Source organism: Psittacula echo (genome assembly GCF_963264785.1).
Source record: "Psittacula echo genome assembly, chromosome: 11".
Taxonomy (NCBI): Eukaryota; Metazoa; Chordata; class Aves; order Psittaciformes; family Psittacidae; genus Psittacula; species Psittacula echo.
In genome coordinates this window covers 18,309,198-18,325,422 of record NC_137746.1, presented here as the reverse complement: position 1 = coordinate 18,325,422, position 16,225 = coordinate 18,309,198, and the positions used below count along the sequence as shown (strand labels likewise).

The 16,225-nt window shown below is 42.1% G+C and overlaps 1 protein-coding gene across 5 annotated transcripts in view; it reads left to right on the top strand.

Moving 5' to 3' along the window:
• Positions 1-16,225, top strand: part of TENM2 (teneurin transmembrane protein 2) — a gene marked incomplete at both ends in the record, with an annotated part of 540,785 nt that overhangs the window by 355,288 nt on the left and 169,272 nt on the right. For all 5 annotated transcript variants that reach the window (XM_080627345.1, XM_080627344.1, XM_080627343.1 and 2 more), the window contains one exon: positions 2,722-2,956. In XM_080627345.1, coding sequence (XP_080483471.1) covers positions 2,722-2,956 — 235 coding nt within the window. The remainder of the gene's footprint in view (positions 1-2,721; positions 2,957-16,225) is intronic.

The following is a 16,225-nucleotide window of genomic DNA, read 5'->3' as shown; positions in this document are numbered from 1 at the left end:
TATGTAATGTTGATATTGGTGTTTGGTTTATTATTCTATATTAAATGCTACATTCATCTTATGCCAAATCTCTGAGGTTTTGCAGCTCCAGTAGTGTATATTCAGTTACTTCTGCACAGCTTATGTTGCACAGTATCTTTTATTTACTGTGTGAGAACTGAGTCTAGAGGAAGATTAATTTAATTTGTGGTAACTTGAATGCAGTCCTTGCTTCCTTAATCTTACAGAAATTCTGTTCATTCTTATTGATGTGCAGTTTGCTCACTTTTAAGAGCAGCCTCTATGATTTGTGGTTGCAAGATTCAGAGTCTTTATTTTACTGTGTCTCTCAGAGGAAAACTTTTTTGTTTATGTGGGTATGACTTTCCCATATTTATCCTCCAAAAGGAAAAGCTGCATCCAAAGGAAGCTGAGAAAATATGAAGCTCATGAATCTTCTGAAGTAATTTTTAATACAAGGGCACAAGTTTGTATTTTATCACTCATAAATATCCACTCATTGAAATCCAAACATGCTTTGTTTAAAGTCAGAACACAGACTGGGAGAGTAATTCCACTTAAGCTTCTATGCGTGTGGATATTGTCCAAACACATTTTCTTCCTGCTGTGTCTTACTCCACATGTTGCTGGGGAATGGCACAGGACCTAGTGTAGATTAGACATTTGGTTGTTCTAGGAGGTGCAAATGGGGGCTTTAAACATAAAGATTTTGGGGCTAAACAGACTCTTTCAAACTTAAGAAATAGCCAAGGCAAGGATAGTGAAGAGATTAGCACATGTGATGGTCCTAAAATTAGGATGTGTTCATGAAAGGTGACTTTGTAAACCTGTCTCTTCATCAGCCTGTGCTTCCCCAGGCCCACAGTAATGTGTAGGAAAATGAATGATCTCTCTCCAAAAATCTCTGTTCCCATTCTCTTCACCAGCTGTGCTGCTGTTAAGAGTGTGTGTTCTCACTGCTTTTCGCAGGGTGGGCAGTCAGCAGAGCAGTGTTAGGTGAGGAACTGGTCCCAGAGGTGTTGCATAGAATCATAGAGTTGTTTAGGTTGAAAAAGACCTTTAAGATCAAGTCCTGCCACTGCCAAGTCCACCACTAACCCATGTCCCTATGTGCCACAACTCCATGTGTTGGAAGAGCCCAGCTGAGTGCCTGGGCCCAGGCAGAACACGGCCACTGTCATGGCTCAGGGTGCTGTGCCAGTTCGCCTCTCTGACTGCCAGCGTTTGAGCTTCAGTATCGTGTGCTTTTCCCTATGCAAAAGAAAAGAAACTCGTTACTTCTGTCTTGTGGGAGTCTAAAACATATCCCTGATTATAGGAGGTGTTTTGATCAGAGCTTTAGCATTCAAAAGCCTGAAATGATGCACTGATTTTAGTTCCTGGCTGTGTAGCCTGATTCTAAGTTCCCCTTTGAATGGTTTTGGGTTTTGGGGGGATTTGGGGGATTTTTTGAGTTTTATTTTTTTTTAATTTTGGTCTCAATTTACAGTTAATTAATCTGTTCAGCAGTTTTTCTATGCTTCGTTGTTTCATATAAAAACAAATCAGTCTCACTGCAAATGGTTTCCCTTTGTGATGTGTTGTTTTATTGTTTGATTCATTAAGTACAGAATGTGCTTCAGTTTCTAAAAACAAACATATATCATTATAATTATCATTTCACTAATATAACTTTTTCTGATTATTGTTCACTAGAAAACTATAACTTAATATAATGACTAAAGCATGCGGTTCATAGCACAGTTTGTTTTCTTTAATCTCTTTTGCTATATCTATTAGAAGTAAGTAGTTGTAACGTGGAATTGCACTTAAACTTATTTACCATTCTGCATTTACGTTTGGAAAAGTGACTATGCTCAAATGACACCTGCTTATTCTGTTTTCTTCTCATGTGCTTTTTATTTTAATCCATTTGCCTTATTGATTGCAAAAAATCATTTTCATTATCTCCAAATATGTCAGTACCCAAAGAATGAGAAAAGTGTGTATCCTTCTTTATCACTAAAAGTCATCTGGTATTTTCAATCAAAGAGGCTGAAAGGGGAGCATATTTCTCAGATCTTGGTGTGTGTTTGTGGCATTGCTAAATAGAAAAATAAAGGCTAAATCCTGATCACACAGAAGAACATGAAAGATACCATCATTGCATTGTTGCTCCCTTTTCATGTTTGAAGTTTAATCTTCTTTCACTGGAACAAATAATGTTCGTTTGATGCTGATTGGTAAAATAGCAGCGAGTGAAAGCAGATTGAGATCTCTGAGTAAGTTTCATAGGAGCCTAAAGACTGTATTCTCAAAAGCTGGTTTTAATCCATTAAGGTTCATCTCCTTAAAGACCCTGAGAGAAACAGGGAGGAAAACGTTCCCCTGGGTGGATGTTCAGAGTGGCCAGGCTGGACTGCTGTCCTGCTCCTCAACAGAGGATCCTTTCTGCAGGAAGAATCTATAAAGAAGTATTTTTAAATCTAAATGCAGATTCACATCTCTGTACAGAGACTGCACATCCCAACAGTGCAGCCTCACAACACTTTTGTATCTCTGATCTCTAGTAATCACTGATGTGATTTAACCATATTTTAACGTCTACAGGTCCAAAAGGAACGTAGGCTTAGTTGTCTATTTGTGGAGTTTGGCTTTTTTTCCAGGCAGCGTTCCTTTCAGAATGTCAGAGAGCAGTGCCATCGATGCACATTGGTGATCTGTTTTTCTCCTGTCTTCCAGGCCCTTCAAACCACCACAGCCAGTCTACGCTGAGGCCGCCGCTGCCTCCTCCTCACAACCATTCCCTGTCCCACCACCACTCCTCTGCCAACTCCCTCAACAGGAACTCGCTCACAAACCGCCGGAACCAGATCCACGCGCCCACGCCGGCACCCAACGACCTGGCCACCACCCCCGAGTCCGTGCAGCTGCAGGACAGCTGGGTGCTCAACAGCAACGTCCCGCTGGAGACCAGGTGGGTCACGGGTGCGCGCCCTGCCCCGCGCTCTCAAGTGCACACAGAACCCCTTTGGCTCGTCAGGAGATGGGGGTTCGCTCAGCTTGTGTCAGTAGCGGGTTTGGAGGGCGCAGCACTGGGAGTTGATGACACGAGAATACCCCCCAGCCTCGAAGTTGCTTGGCATTGGAATGTGGACAGGTGAACATGTGCATGTCCCATGTTAAAGGCTTTATCCATTTGCACCATCCCTGCTTACACAGCTCATTGTGTTAGTGCAGCATATTTTACTCTCAGGCTCAGGGACCACTTAAAATTCATCTTGGCTGTGTTGTTGAAAAAGTACACATTTTTGCCTTTCCTGAAGTAACAGAGGCTCATTTGAAATTATGCATTTTGGGAGACCTTGAGAAACAATCCCAGATCCAAGACTGGCACTACTATAATTTTAATTTATATTTCATCCACCATGCAAGCTCATTTTAATCTCTTCTGTACGTGTTAACAGCTTGATGCCCATGGGGCAAACAGTTGCATATAAATGAAAAGGTGCAGCACTTAGGCCTGCCAGAGAAATAAATAAATAAAGGTCTGACATGCTGCCGTTCTAAATATTCTGGTTTGTTGTCAGTTGGGTATGGAATGTCAAACACATTTAACTTGTGCTTTAAATAGTGGAGCTGGTCTGCCGGAATTTAAAATTAGCCATTGTGGTGCTGAAAACGGGACTGGGAGAGGAGGGTGTTCCTGCTTACCCAGATAGCGAGGAGCACAGCTGCAGGTATGGAGCTGGACTACCTGGATGGCTGGCTCGTACCAGGGGTTCAGCTGCTTGATTGACACAGCTTCTGTTATATTTAATTTGCAGCCTTCCAGGAATTCAGTGCTGGATCACACCCAGATCCAGAGTAGCTAGGTGTGGTGTAGTTACACCGCTGTGCTGGATCACACTCACTAGCTAGGTGTGGTGTAGTTACACCGCTGTGCTGGATCACACTCACTAGCTAGGTGTGGTGTAGTTGCACCGCTGTGCTGGATCACACTCACTAGCTAGGTGTGGTGTAGTTACACCGCTGTGCTGGATCACACTCACTAGCTAGGTGTGGTGTAGTTACACCGCTGTGCTGGATCACACTCAGTAGCTAGGTGTGGTGTAGTTGCACCGCTGTGCTGGATCACACTCAGTAGCTAGGTGTGGTGTAGTTGCACCGCTGTGCTGGATCACACTCAGTAGCTAGGTGTGGTGTAGTTACACCGCTGTGCTGGATCACACTCAGTAGCTAGGTGTGGTGTAGTTACACCGCTGTGCTGGATCACACTCACTAGCTAGGTGTGGTGTAGTTACACCGCTGTGCTGGATCACACTCAGTAGCTAGGTGTGGTGTAGTTACACCGCTGTGCTGGATCACACTCACTAGCTAGGTGTGGTGTAGTTACACCGCTGTGCTGGATCACACTCACTAGCTAGGTGTGGTGTAGTTACACCGCTGTGCTGGATCACACTCACTAGCTAGGTGTGGTGTAGTTACACCGCTGTGCTGGATCACACTCAGTAGCTAGGTGTGGTGTAGTTACACCGCTGTGCTGGATCACACTCAGTAGCTAGGTGTGGTGTAGTTACACCGCTGTGCTGGATCACACTCAGTAGCTAGGTGTGGTGTAGTTACACCGCTGTGCTGGATCACACTCACTAGCTAGGTGTGGTGTAGTTACACCGCTGTGCTGGATCACACTCAGTAGCTAGGTGTGGTGTAGTTACACCGCTATGCTGGATCACACTCAGTAGCTAGGTGTGGTGTAGTTACACCGCTATGCTGGATCACACTCAGTAGCTAGGTGTGGTGTAGTTGCACCGCTATGCTGGATCACACTCAGTAGCTAGGTGTGGTGTAGTTGCACCGCTGTGCTGGATCACACTCAGTAGCTAGGTGTGGTGTAGTTGCACCGCTGTGCTGGATCACACTCAGTAGCTAGGTGTGGTGTAGTTACACCGCTGTGCTGGATCACACTCAGTAGCTAGGTGTGGTGTAGTTACACCGCTGTGCTGGATCACACTCACTAGCTAGGTGTGGTGTAGTTACACCGCTGTGCTGGATCACACTCAGTAGCTAGGTGTGGTGTAGTTACACCGCTATGCTGGATCACACTCAGTAGCTAGGTGTGGTGTACCTACACTGCTATGCAGCAGCATAACTACAGCGTCAGGCCAGTCCCTTCCCAAATTTGATTAACGATTGCCTTCTGGTTTGGAGCTCTGGGAGGAGTTGGTAGAGGTGGATTGAAGCTTACAACACCCAGGCTGTTGTTACTCAGCAGTTAATCAGTGGTTGTAGCACCATGGGGAGCCAATGAGACTGACTAGAGCGGGGAGTTTGTGCCCAGTCTGTGCTCCTGTGCTGCTTTGGAAACCTCATCAGAGGCTTCATTCGCATTGCCCTACTTTGCTAAAATGGTAACGAGGGTGCCATGAAGAAGTGGGGGGGCTGAGAAGCAACTGTAAGTTATCCAAAGCCTGAGGTGTCCAAAACAAGACAGGAAAGGGATTCTCACTTATTGAAGTTTGGAGCTAACTTTGGCCGAAAAATAAAATAAATTAGGAGTGAAGCTTGGCCCTGAGCTGCTGCTTCTGTGAGAGCATCTGCTTCTCTTTAGAGCTTAATTTGGGCATCCAGAATTTGGTATTTATTGCTAAGAACTACAAGATAAAACTGTTGATGCTGTTCATACTGGGCCAGTTGTTGCTGTGCAGTTCACTGCCAAGGATTATAACATATCTTTACTTTTAGTGTAGAGTGACTCCCTGCAGTTCCTTGCCCATTTGTTTTCATATGAAATTGTTCTTGGGTACAACAGTACCTGAAATATGTCATTTCTGATGGCTTAGGATTGTTCCAATTTATCAAACACTTTGTAGGGACGTAATTCCTTGAGATATTCACAAAAGAGATTCTTTGGCATAATAATGGCACCCTGAAAAGTGGGCATTTCCCTGGCTGTTTCTCCTTTGCTGCCTGATTTTGTGTCTGTCCCCTGTCAGTGAAGACTTTCAATTCTGTAACTAACTTTGGTTCTTTTCCTTTTCTTTTTTTGTTATCCTAAAACCTTTGGGAATATCTATATCTTGGGGTTGATGACAAAAGGTTACTTTGTGAATACTGGATGTTTTGGAGATACCCAGCAGTTAATTGGAGCTTTCCCATAGCTAGGTTTGTCCTAGGCAAGCATTAAGATATTAGAAAACATCCTGACAGTATTTTTCTGTTCTAAGACCATTCCAGTGTTGCTTCAGGATCGATTTTTCTTGTCTGAAACCACACACAACTGACAGCACCTGATGACAGATTTCATCACAAGAATATTATTAACTCAGAAGGTGATGGATTCTTCCTTTCTGATTTGCAGCGAGTTGTGCTGAAGTTGGTACCTGCAGAATCATTGGACACTTTCACTTTAAAACTGGTCTTTCACTTGCATTCATACCAGCAGCCAAAAAAACAATAAAAAGACATCTTTTTGGTAACTATTAACATTAGTTAATATTATTAACTATTAACATTTCAGTTTATCCTTTGCTTTATAGCTTTACCTCGTGATGGAACACTGATCCCTTCTATGCTGCCTCTTCACTCTGTCATTTTTTCTCTTGTTGTCAGCTTATGAATATGAGTAGTGGAGTACTCAGGAGGCAAAGCCAGCACTGACAGCACCGGCTTTATCAGGACAGAGTTTCACAACTTTTAGTTTTCAGTTACCTCCAGTCAATTCTGCTTTTGACTGGAAGCGATGTGCAAGTGGTCACGTTACTGGTGGTGAAACAAAAAGCAGAACCTGAGCTGTGTGAACGCTTCACGTCAGCTCTACAAAACCCAGATCACAATTCCAGATGTCTCTTTATCGCACAGTGCTGAAAACTGGAGTTATTGAGAAATACAATGTGTGTCTGCATGGTATTGCATTTTTTTTCTGGTACCAGTATTTTTCCCTTCCCTTCTCTCCTTTGCTACCTCAGGCACTTGGGGCTAAATTCAGGCTGTGTGGAGACAGCACATTCTTTTCAGATATGTCTTTTCTCCACGTCTTTTTTCCAATATTGATGGGAGGGTTAATCACCTTTTCTTGTGATGTCAAGTAAGCTTTTACTGCTTGCATATGCTTTCATGTACCCTCTTCAGGCAACCCTCTTCTTTCATGTACCCAAGAATCCTTGTACGCTTTGTGGTTCTGTATTTTTTACTTCATTATGCTTAGCTATATTTTAGTAGCTTGTGGCTTTTAGTGGAGTTACAATATTCATGCAGAGTCGCTAACTGTGCTTTTTTAGAATCAGAGAATACTTTGTGTTAGAAGAGAACTTTAAAGAACATCTCATCTAACACCGCTGCCGTGGGCAGGGACACCTTCCACTAGAGCAGGTTGCACCGAGCCCCGTCTAGCCTGGCCTTGAACATGGCTAAGGATGTGTGCTGATTTTACTGTGCTTGTTTCTGGTTCAAGGCAAACAAATATGGACTGTATCTTCCCTTGTCTGCTGCTTCTTTCTGGCTGCAGCAGGCCCCCAGCCTGGCTTTGTAATTGTTCTGTTTTCTTTGAAATAAGGGTCCATAATGGAAAAGTTGAAATATCTTTAACTAAGGATGCAGTAATGCATTGTCATAGCATTTTTATGGTGCTATTTTTATGGTTCATTTCTGCGGTACTTAGCAGCTTTACCTTTAAGCTCGGAGCTGCTGTTCAATGCTCTTTAACTTTTATTGTCCTCTTGCAGTCTCTTTCAAACCAACTCCTCCTCCTCCTTTCCAAAGTGCTGGTTTCTATGTTTTCCAGTTAAGAGGTGTTCCTTTATTGCTTCTTTAATCATTGGTTTGGAAGAGGATTGTATGATGAAAATACCACCTTTGAACATCCCAGTTTGGGTCATATTACTTCCAGACAGCTAGAGAGGCAGTGGTCTACTTTAAAGCATAAAATGCTTTGAGAGAACAGGGAGAAAAGTATGGCTTTGCAAGGAACCTTTCTGGTTCTTGAGTCACACAGGGCCATCTGCAAGTGCCGATCAAAAACAGAATCACAGAATGGTTTGAGTTGGAAGGGACACGCTCCTTTTTATGCAGTCCAGCAAATGGTTGGCTTTCTGTCAAACAGCACCCCCAAGTCCTTCTCCTCAAAGCTGCTCCACTCAGTCTCTCCCAGTCTGTGTTCGTGCTTGGGATTGCACTGACCCACGTGCAGGACCTTTGTTGAACTTCATGAGGTTGACATTGGCCACCTCTCAGGCCCCTCTGGATCCCATCCCTTCCCTCCAGCGTGCTTACCGCACCGCACAGCTCGGTGTCATCAGCAAACTTGCTGTGGGTGCTCGATCCCACTGTACATGTCGCCAACAAAGATGGTGAACAGTACCAACCCCTGAGGAACACCACGTGAGTCATAAATGAGGATAACAGAAGAGCTTTCATGGATGGATGTTTGACTGAGATTGCCTAATGTATTAATGCCTGTTCCAGTACTTTATATTGATATTAATTTAGCTGGTACTATTATAATTAATAATACTTAATCCAGGAGAAAAAGACAAAATTAAACAGAAATTAGTCTTATTTCCTTAGTGTTATAATTAGTCACATACTTTCAAATATTTTCAGTTCAAATCTTTCAGTTGTAATTGCATGTATGTCTATAATTTCTTCGAGCTTGCTCACAAGGATCTGTTGCTAAGCTTCAAGGAAGACTGTAGCTAGAGATGTTTTTCCTGTATTTCAGGAGAATGGATGATGGTCACTCTTCTGGTGATTACAAAATCAGGTTCTTTAGATCTTGTGGGCTGTAATGTAAAAGCAGTGGCCCAAATCTTGGGTCATGCAAGCAAAGTTCAGTTTAATGATTGAATAATCTGAACATTAGCATTAAAAGACACCCTATGTTGCTCTTCAAAATATTTGCCAGCTCATGGGTTCAAGCTGTATTTCCTACTTTGCCAGTCTGATTCCACCACACTCACTTTGGGTGAGCCTGAGGAGAGGGAGCTATGGCAGAAATGAGAGATTAATGGATGGAGCAGCAGCGTGAGCTATAGGCCAGTCTGCGCCAATGCAGTGCATGAACTCAAACCTGTGGGGCATCCTAGCAGGGTAACATCTGCACACAGCATCTTTGTGGCTGCAGCAGCCATGGCAAAAAAAAGGCACGAATAGAAGAGTGGCTGTTAGTGCTCTCTGTGTCTGTGTGTATTATTATTTTATTTTAAAGAAAGAAATTAAATATGCAGAGTGTTGTTAAAGCTGGATTCAGATGCTGTTCTGTGCTAGGGTGTCCACATCAACTGCAGACCTTCTGAACCGAATACCTAAACTTGAAGTTTCTGAATGTGTAGAAGTTCCAAGTTACAGCCCTTCTCCGCAGCTGCCTGCTTATTTTCAATGGTGTCTCAATATTTTGATCTCTTTATACATGATTCAAAACGTTCTGGAGCAGAATAGTGAAACAAAATTTCTTTTCCTTTTGTTAATGCAAATTTTTAGGATATATTTGGCATAACAAACAACTACTTGGAACAGCCAGATAACTCCTCACTAATTTTGCTTTGTCTTCTCTGGCTTTCTCTTGCCATTTAGTTAAACTGTTCCTCTACAGACACATATGCTACAGCAGTTTAGTTCTCTGAGTCTGAGGGCTAGGATGAGAACTGACTCCTTCATTCTTTGTTCCCTCATGTGAAGGTTGCTGGAAGGTTGTGTGTGGACTTTCCAAATAAATGGGATCTGAACAGATAGATTCTGCACCTAAAAATCAAAAGCATTTTGAAGAGTCGAGTAAAGCACAGCCAAAAGCGTCCTCAAGGACTTCAGGCACATTTGGGCCATGTACTTGGAGGAATTCCAAAAATGTTGTAGAAAGGTCATTTTTAGCAGGCCACTGGAGCATTGTTTTCATAACAAATGTCGACTGTGATAGGAGAGAAAAAAGGTGAAGGAAAACACTACACAAGCAGAATACATAATAATGGTTGAGAAGATCGATTTAGGTGTACTCCCACTCACATGCAGATAAGCTCAAAGAAGTTCTCACAGATTGCAGATAATTGCATGTTTCATAGTCATGTTGGTTTGGGTTTTTAAGTTTTGGGTTGTGCAGTGAACACGCAGCGCACAACAGTGTGTTCAGGTACATTTAGGGTGTTACTTTATATTTAAAAAAACTAATCTCAAATGCTGTGATTTAGGTTTCTGGGCTTTAAGTTTACATGTAGACATAGCAAAACCATAACAAAATTATTTTAGATATTTGGGTTTATTATTCTATTGTATTATTCATAGCCTATTATTTATAGACTTGAAATACCATTGTTGTTAGTGCTTTTTTCTTTTTTTGTTATTGAGTAGTTGAATTAAGAGGCAGTGAAGAGCTTACATGTATGAATGCCTTTTAAATTAGAAGTGGTTTGAAATTATGTTTATTAATTTACACCTGGGTCGGAGCAATCCCAGGCACAGCTACAGGTTGGGCAGAGAAGAGATTCAGAGCAGCCCTGCAGAGAAGGACTTGGGGGTGTTGGTCAATGAGAAAATGAACATGAGCCGGCTTCAGTGTGAGCTTGAGCCCAGAAAGCAACCGTATCCTGGGCAGCATCAAGAGGAGCGTGACCAGCAGGTCGAAGGAGGTGATCCTGCCCCTCTGCTCTGCTCTCGGGAGACCTCACTTGGAGCATTGTGTGCAGTGCTGGTGTCCTCAACATCAAAAGGACATGGAACTGTTGGAACAAGTCCAGAGGAGGCCACGAGGATGATCAGGGACTGGAGCACCTCCTGTATGGAGACAGGCTGAGAAAGTTGGGGCTGTTCAGCCTGGAGAAGAGAAGCTGCGTGGAGACCTCATAGCAGCCTTCCAGTATCTGAAGGGGGCCTACAAGGATGCTGGGGATGGACTCTTCACTAGGGACTGTAGTGACAGGACAAGGGGTAACGGGTTCAAACTTAAACAGGGGAAGTTTAGAGTGGCTATAAGGAAGAAATTCTTTACTGTAAGAGTGGTGAGGCACTGGAGATGAGGCTGCCCAAGGAAGTTGTGAATTCTCCAATCCTGGCATTGTTCAGAGCCAGGTCGGACAAGGCTTGGAGCAACCTGTTCTAGTGGAAAATGTCCCTGCCCATGACAGAGGTTTGGAACTGGATGAGCTTTAAGGTCTTTTCCAACCCAAACCATTCCATGATTCTATGAACTGATGTAGAAAGCTAAAAATGAACAGGCCTATTGAAATGCAAAATACTGCTGTCATTCTTATAATTACTGGAATAACAAATGTGGTGCATTATTGGATTTTATCCCTTTGACTGTACTGTGCAACTACTACTCAGAACTTTACAGTAGAAAAATCCCAAGTTTTTCCACTTAAAAAAGGAAAAGTCCTATAATTTGAGCTGACTCGAGGCTGCTTAAATCTTGAGATATCTGCATTCTTGATCCTGCTCCCATTTAATGGAAGAACATATGCAAAGTAACCACTATTTTGTGTTTATGTATGTAGCTGTTCCTGTTACTCTTTACTAGGCATTAACTAGCTGTTTTCATTGATCCATTCCTGGAGAGCAAACAACTGTGAAGAAAGATTAACATAAATTTAAAGGGCAAAGCACTTCTTTGCTGGCTAACTCACACAAAAGCTTCCTGGATTCCAGCTGGCAGGCTGGGTGAGTGTACTCACCACCTTCTTGCAGGGCACCCAGAATCATTTTTGACCACACAGTCATCAGTCAGTAAGGTAAGGGGTGGCCCCTGTAGCTCCCTAGGGTCACCAGGCTGCTGTGTGCCACGAGCTCCACCAGCACCAGCCATTCAACTTAATGCATCCTTGCTTGCCTGCCTGGGTCTCCCCTGACAGATATTATGCCTTTCCATGTGGGTGTGCTCCCTTTCAAATTGTTAAGCTACTAATGACCCCCATCTCAGCAGTCCTTCTCTCTCCATGTTTTTCACCTCATCTTTCCACAGACTCTCTTGCAGCTCTCTGTCCCAACTGAGCAGCTCTCTGAGCAGCTGCCCAAGGCTGTGCCATTTGGATGTACCAGAGCCAGGCTGGCAACGGAGCCGAGAGCGCTCCAGCATGGAGCTCACAGTAGGGGTGAGAGAGGTTATAAAAACTTTATCCAACAGTATCTCAGTTAACAAATTCCAGATGAAAAGCAGGTTCTCCTATAAAAAGGTATCCAGAACAAAGCTAACAGTGCAGCTGCAGGACAATACACATTTTACCTGGGTTTTACCTATTCTCTCTTTTCAGTTGCAGCTTTGTGAACATTGCCTATTTGTTTTTGTTTAAGAATATGACAGATCAGGGTGCCTAAAGGCAGGCACCTGCCTTTTTCTAAAGCATCCTGCCACCATGTCAGGCAGCTTTCAACTACTGTGCTTCTGTGTGTCCAACTGTGTCTTTATTAAGAGTGCGGAGATGATGGTGACAAGCAGGTCTGGTACTTACCCATGGCACTCTGCTTTACACCCTACATTTTCCTGAAGACTTTTCCTGGGGATGTGGAAACCCCAGCCTTTAAGGGATCATGATCCTTTCAAGAGCTGAGGAACTGACGTTAGAGCTTTGCTGGAGGCTGGGTGGCTGCTGCGAGGTTCAGAGTCACATTACAGTCAATAGAAGTGTCCCATTGGTATTGATGGGTTCATTATGAATTACTGTTTCCGTGCCTAATAGAGTGTCCTTGGTTCCTGCGCCATGCACAGTGAGTTACAGATTGATTGTCTGCAGAGCCTGAAAAACACTGAAATAGTGTCTTGTGATGAGGGCTGTACTATGTTTGCAACAGGCGTTTGGGTGTGAGGGTGTGCACAGGCACCCTTGTGTACAATGGCCGGTTCATTAATACAGTGTGGATTTCCACTGAAAAATCTATTTTACTGAGTTTAGTCTGGAGGTTTGATGAGATTAGACAATTTCTTTTAACTATACATTTTAAATCTTTATTGCTAAGTTTAGTGCAGTTGGGAGATACCCAGGTCCCTGTGTTGCAGATGCTAGAAAGGGTCAAACCTGTGCAATTTTACCACACCAGCGAAGCCTCAGCTGTGTAGGCCTGACTGATAACCCTGTGTTTTGCTGCAAGAACCTGAGAACAAAAACATTCAATTAAATCTCATTTGGGGAAAGATTGAGAGGCCCTTACACAGGTAACCAAACCTTGCACCAGTCTAACACTCAGAGGTCATTTCAGCAAAAAAGACATAGGAACAGCTTGTAGTTTTCTTCCATCTTGAGGGTTTTCTGTATGTAAGTTAGAAAACTGCCATAAAACCTCACTGTCTGAATTTGGCAGCCACTTTGATTCTACCACTGACATAAAATGGCTCATGGCTACTTTATAGAGGAGTTAGAAGACTACAGAAGATTATTTTTTCTCCCAATGAAAACCAGCTTGAATAGAACATAAGTTCTATATTCATTGTTTTTTTCTGCTAAGAGTAAATGTCCAGTGAAATTATACAGATGTGATTTTACCACAACTTGAAGATATTCTTTAAGTCCTAGAACCATTAAATTGAGCTGTTACCATTTTATTTCTATTGATTAATTACTACTAAAAACCTATGAAAAGAAATATGGAAAAAAGAAAGACAATTTAAGCATTGCAGCTTTCTGTGTTTTTTTCTTGCAGGATAAGCTTTAGTATAGCATGTGGAGGGAAAGAAGCAATTTATGTTAGAAAGTATCTTGTTCTTCCTTTCTATTACATTTTTTCATTGCAAAACCATTTTTTTTCTCAACTCATTCTTGCAGTGAGCTGCCAAGACAATCTGGCCAGAAAGGAGGGGAAAAAAACAGAGATTGCTCTCTCAAAGAATGTGGAAGTTAATACAGTCTCGGTCAGACCAGTATTCCCTGAACACCAGAGCTCCTTTTGACCTGTGGGAAAATAAATGCTGTAGAGAGCTCTGACTTAATGAAGAAAGCAAAACAAAGCTTTTTCCATTTATCATTAGTCCCCAGCACTGTGGACAAATGTCCCCTTGCAAGCCCGGCTTTCAGAGATGTCACCTTTCTCCTGGCGTCGGTGGTCCCATGCATCAGCAACACACGCTGCTCCAAAACCGGGGGGTGCATTTTACTGCCCAGGAGGCTGCAGAGCAGGAGAGGAGAGCACCTGAACTACAAGGTTCACTTCTTTCCTCTGAGCAGCACGCAGGCTCCTTCCATAGCTTTCATGGATGCATACATTACTGAATCACTGTATACTGACAGTCATCTCTTGTAATTTTTCAGAGTAGGAATGTCTTCATGATGCACAGGAATTAGGGAGACTGGGCTAAGAATTAGTGAATTTACTCCCATGTTTTCAAAATAGAAATCTAGTCCCAATCTACATCAAATTATTAATGCTAATTGTGAGGTAGAAAATGTGGTTTTCTTAATAGCGTTTGATAGGTGAACAGGTAAGACAGAATATACAGGAGTTTTAATTCTAATATGGAATGTATTTCAAATCAAGTGAATGAGTACAAATAAGATCATTTCTTTTCATAAGCAGTCATTGTACTGTACCTCCCAGTGTTACTGCTGTGAGACTGTAATTAATGTTGATAAATGCTCATGTTCTCTCTGTGCAGCATAGGCCCACAGACAATTGGTTGTATCAGAGCATGGCAAATCCTACATAAAAATATAGCTATAGATCATTGATTTTAGGGATAGACTTGAGACAAGTCAATTTATTTCTATTAGTAGCTGAATCTATACTTAAAACTCTGGGGGTTCAAGTGTTTTGTCCATTATGTTCTCAGTCTTTCTGGTGTGCTTTGCTATAACTTAAGCTATTTCTGCTACTCTGGTCTCCAGCTTCCAAATGCAGCAACAGTTTTCCACAATGGCTTGATGGATATTGGACATATCTTTAGTGAAATGTCTTTTTGGAGCTCCTGAAGGTAGATTTTCTGCCCTTTAAGATGGTGCAGTACCTTCTCATGGTTACTTTGCTAGAAATCTTACCCAGCTTTCAAAATACATGGGTAGGAGTTACAGGTATGACAAAATTGAGAGTTATCCAATGATATTTTTTCTGGTTTTGCTTTATGAATGACACCATTCCCCATATTCATTTCATTTGGCCTTTCTTGGTTCTATCAAGTTTGGATCAGTTTTAACAATATATAGAGATTATGTTTGCATGGATGTATGTGGTTTTCCTTAAGTATGTGGTTTCCTTTATATTCAAAATCTCAAAGTGGATCACAGTGGAACTAATTTTTTCTGCTACTTTTTTTCTTCTCACATGAAACAGTATATGATTGACATGTTCTATTAAACTATATCTAGATATTCATTAATTCAATTTTAATGGGAGTAGAGTTTCATTATGTATCTGAGTTTACTTTAACAATGCTTTAAATTAAAAATTCTGTTAGTACTGTATCTGCCTTCTCAGCTAAAGAGGACAAAAAATTCCTGGGTTTAAAACCCTTGACATTGCAGATAAAGGCAGTGCCAAGGACTGCGATTTCCAGTTTGATTCTGTGAGATCTGCTTTGGGGCTAGAACAAGGAAAGAAATGTAAGAACTTTCTGTTGGAGACGTGTGGGTCCAAACCTGAAAGGGCTGCTCATGCCATGAGGATTTAGGAGGAGAAGGTGGTCCTGGGCTCAGGCAGATGCAGAACCTGAATGAGATGGGCCTTCCTACCTGACGTTATCTCACCAGATCTCTCTTCCTTCTGTCCTTCCTTCTTTCCTCCCTCATGTTCTGTGGCACTTCAATCCCTAGTTCCTATTACAGAAGTGGAATTGTGTTGCCAGTGCCACAGACAAAGTAGAAAGGACTAAAACTGCTTCTGCTAACAAGAGTTGATCAGGTTTTAACCAGACAAATGGAACATAAGTGTCACTAGATCTAGCATAACCCAATCAGCCCAATAGCAGCATTTTCCCAACAATTATTTTAATTCAGCTGCTGCAAAGTAAACAGTTAAAATTAAGTGGTCATGAAATCAGACTTCCATTATTTTTTCTTTTCTTGTAACCGGAAAGGGTCTTTTTTACTTTAAAAGGCTAGGTAATTCAGAGGGGGAAAACCTTTTCGTATTTGCCTTTACTGTATTTTCTGATAGCTTGTATACAGTGTGCAGAAAAGAAGCAATTCTAATGTTTAATGAGCCTCACTGATAAGGAAAAAAAAAAAAGGGAACTTTATTTGAGAAACAAAATGACAGAAGGTTTCTAGCTTGAATATTCCCTTTTAATTCTGCTTCTTTGCTTTACAAATACTGCATTTATAAAACCAAAACAAAATATAAT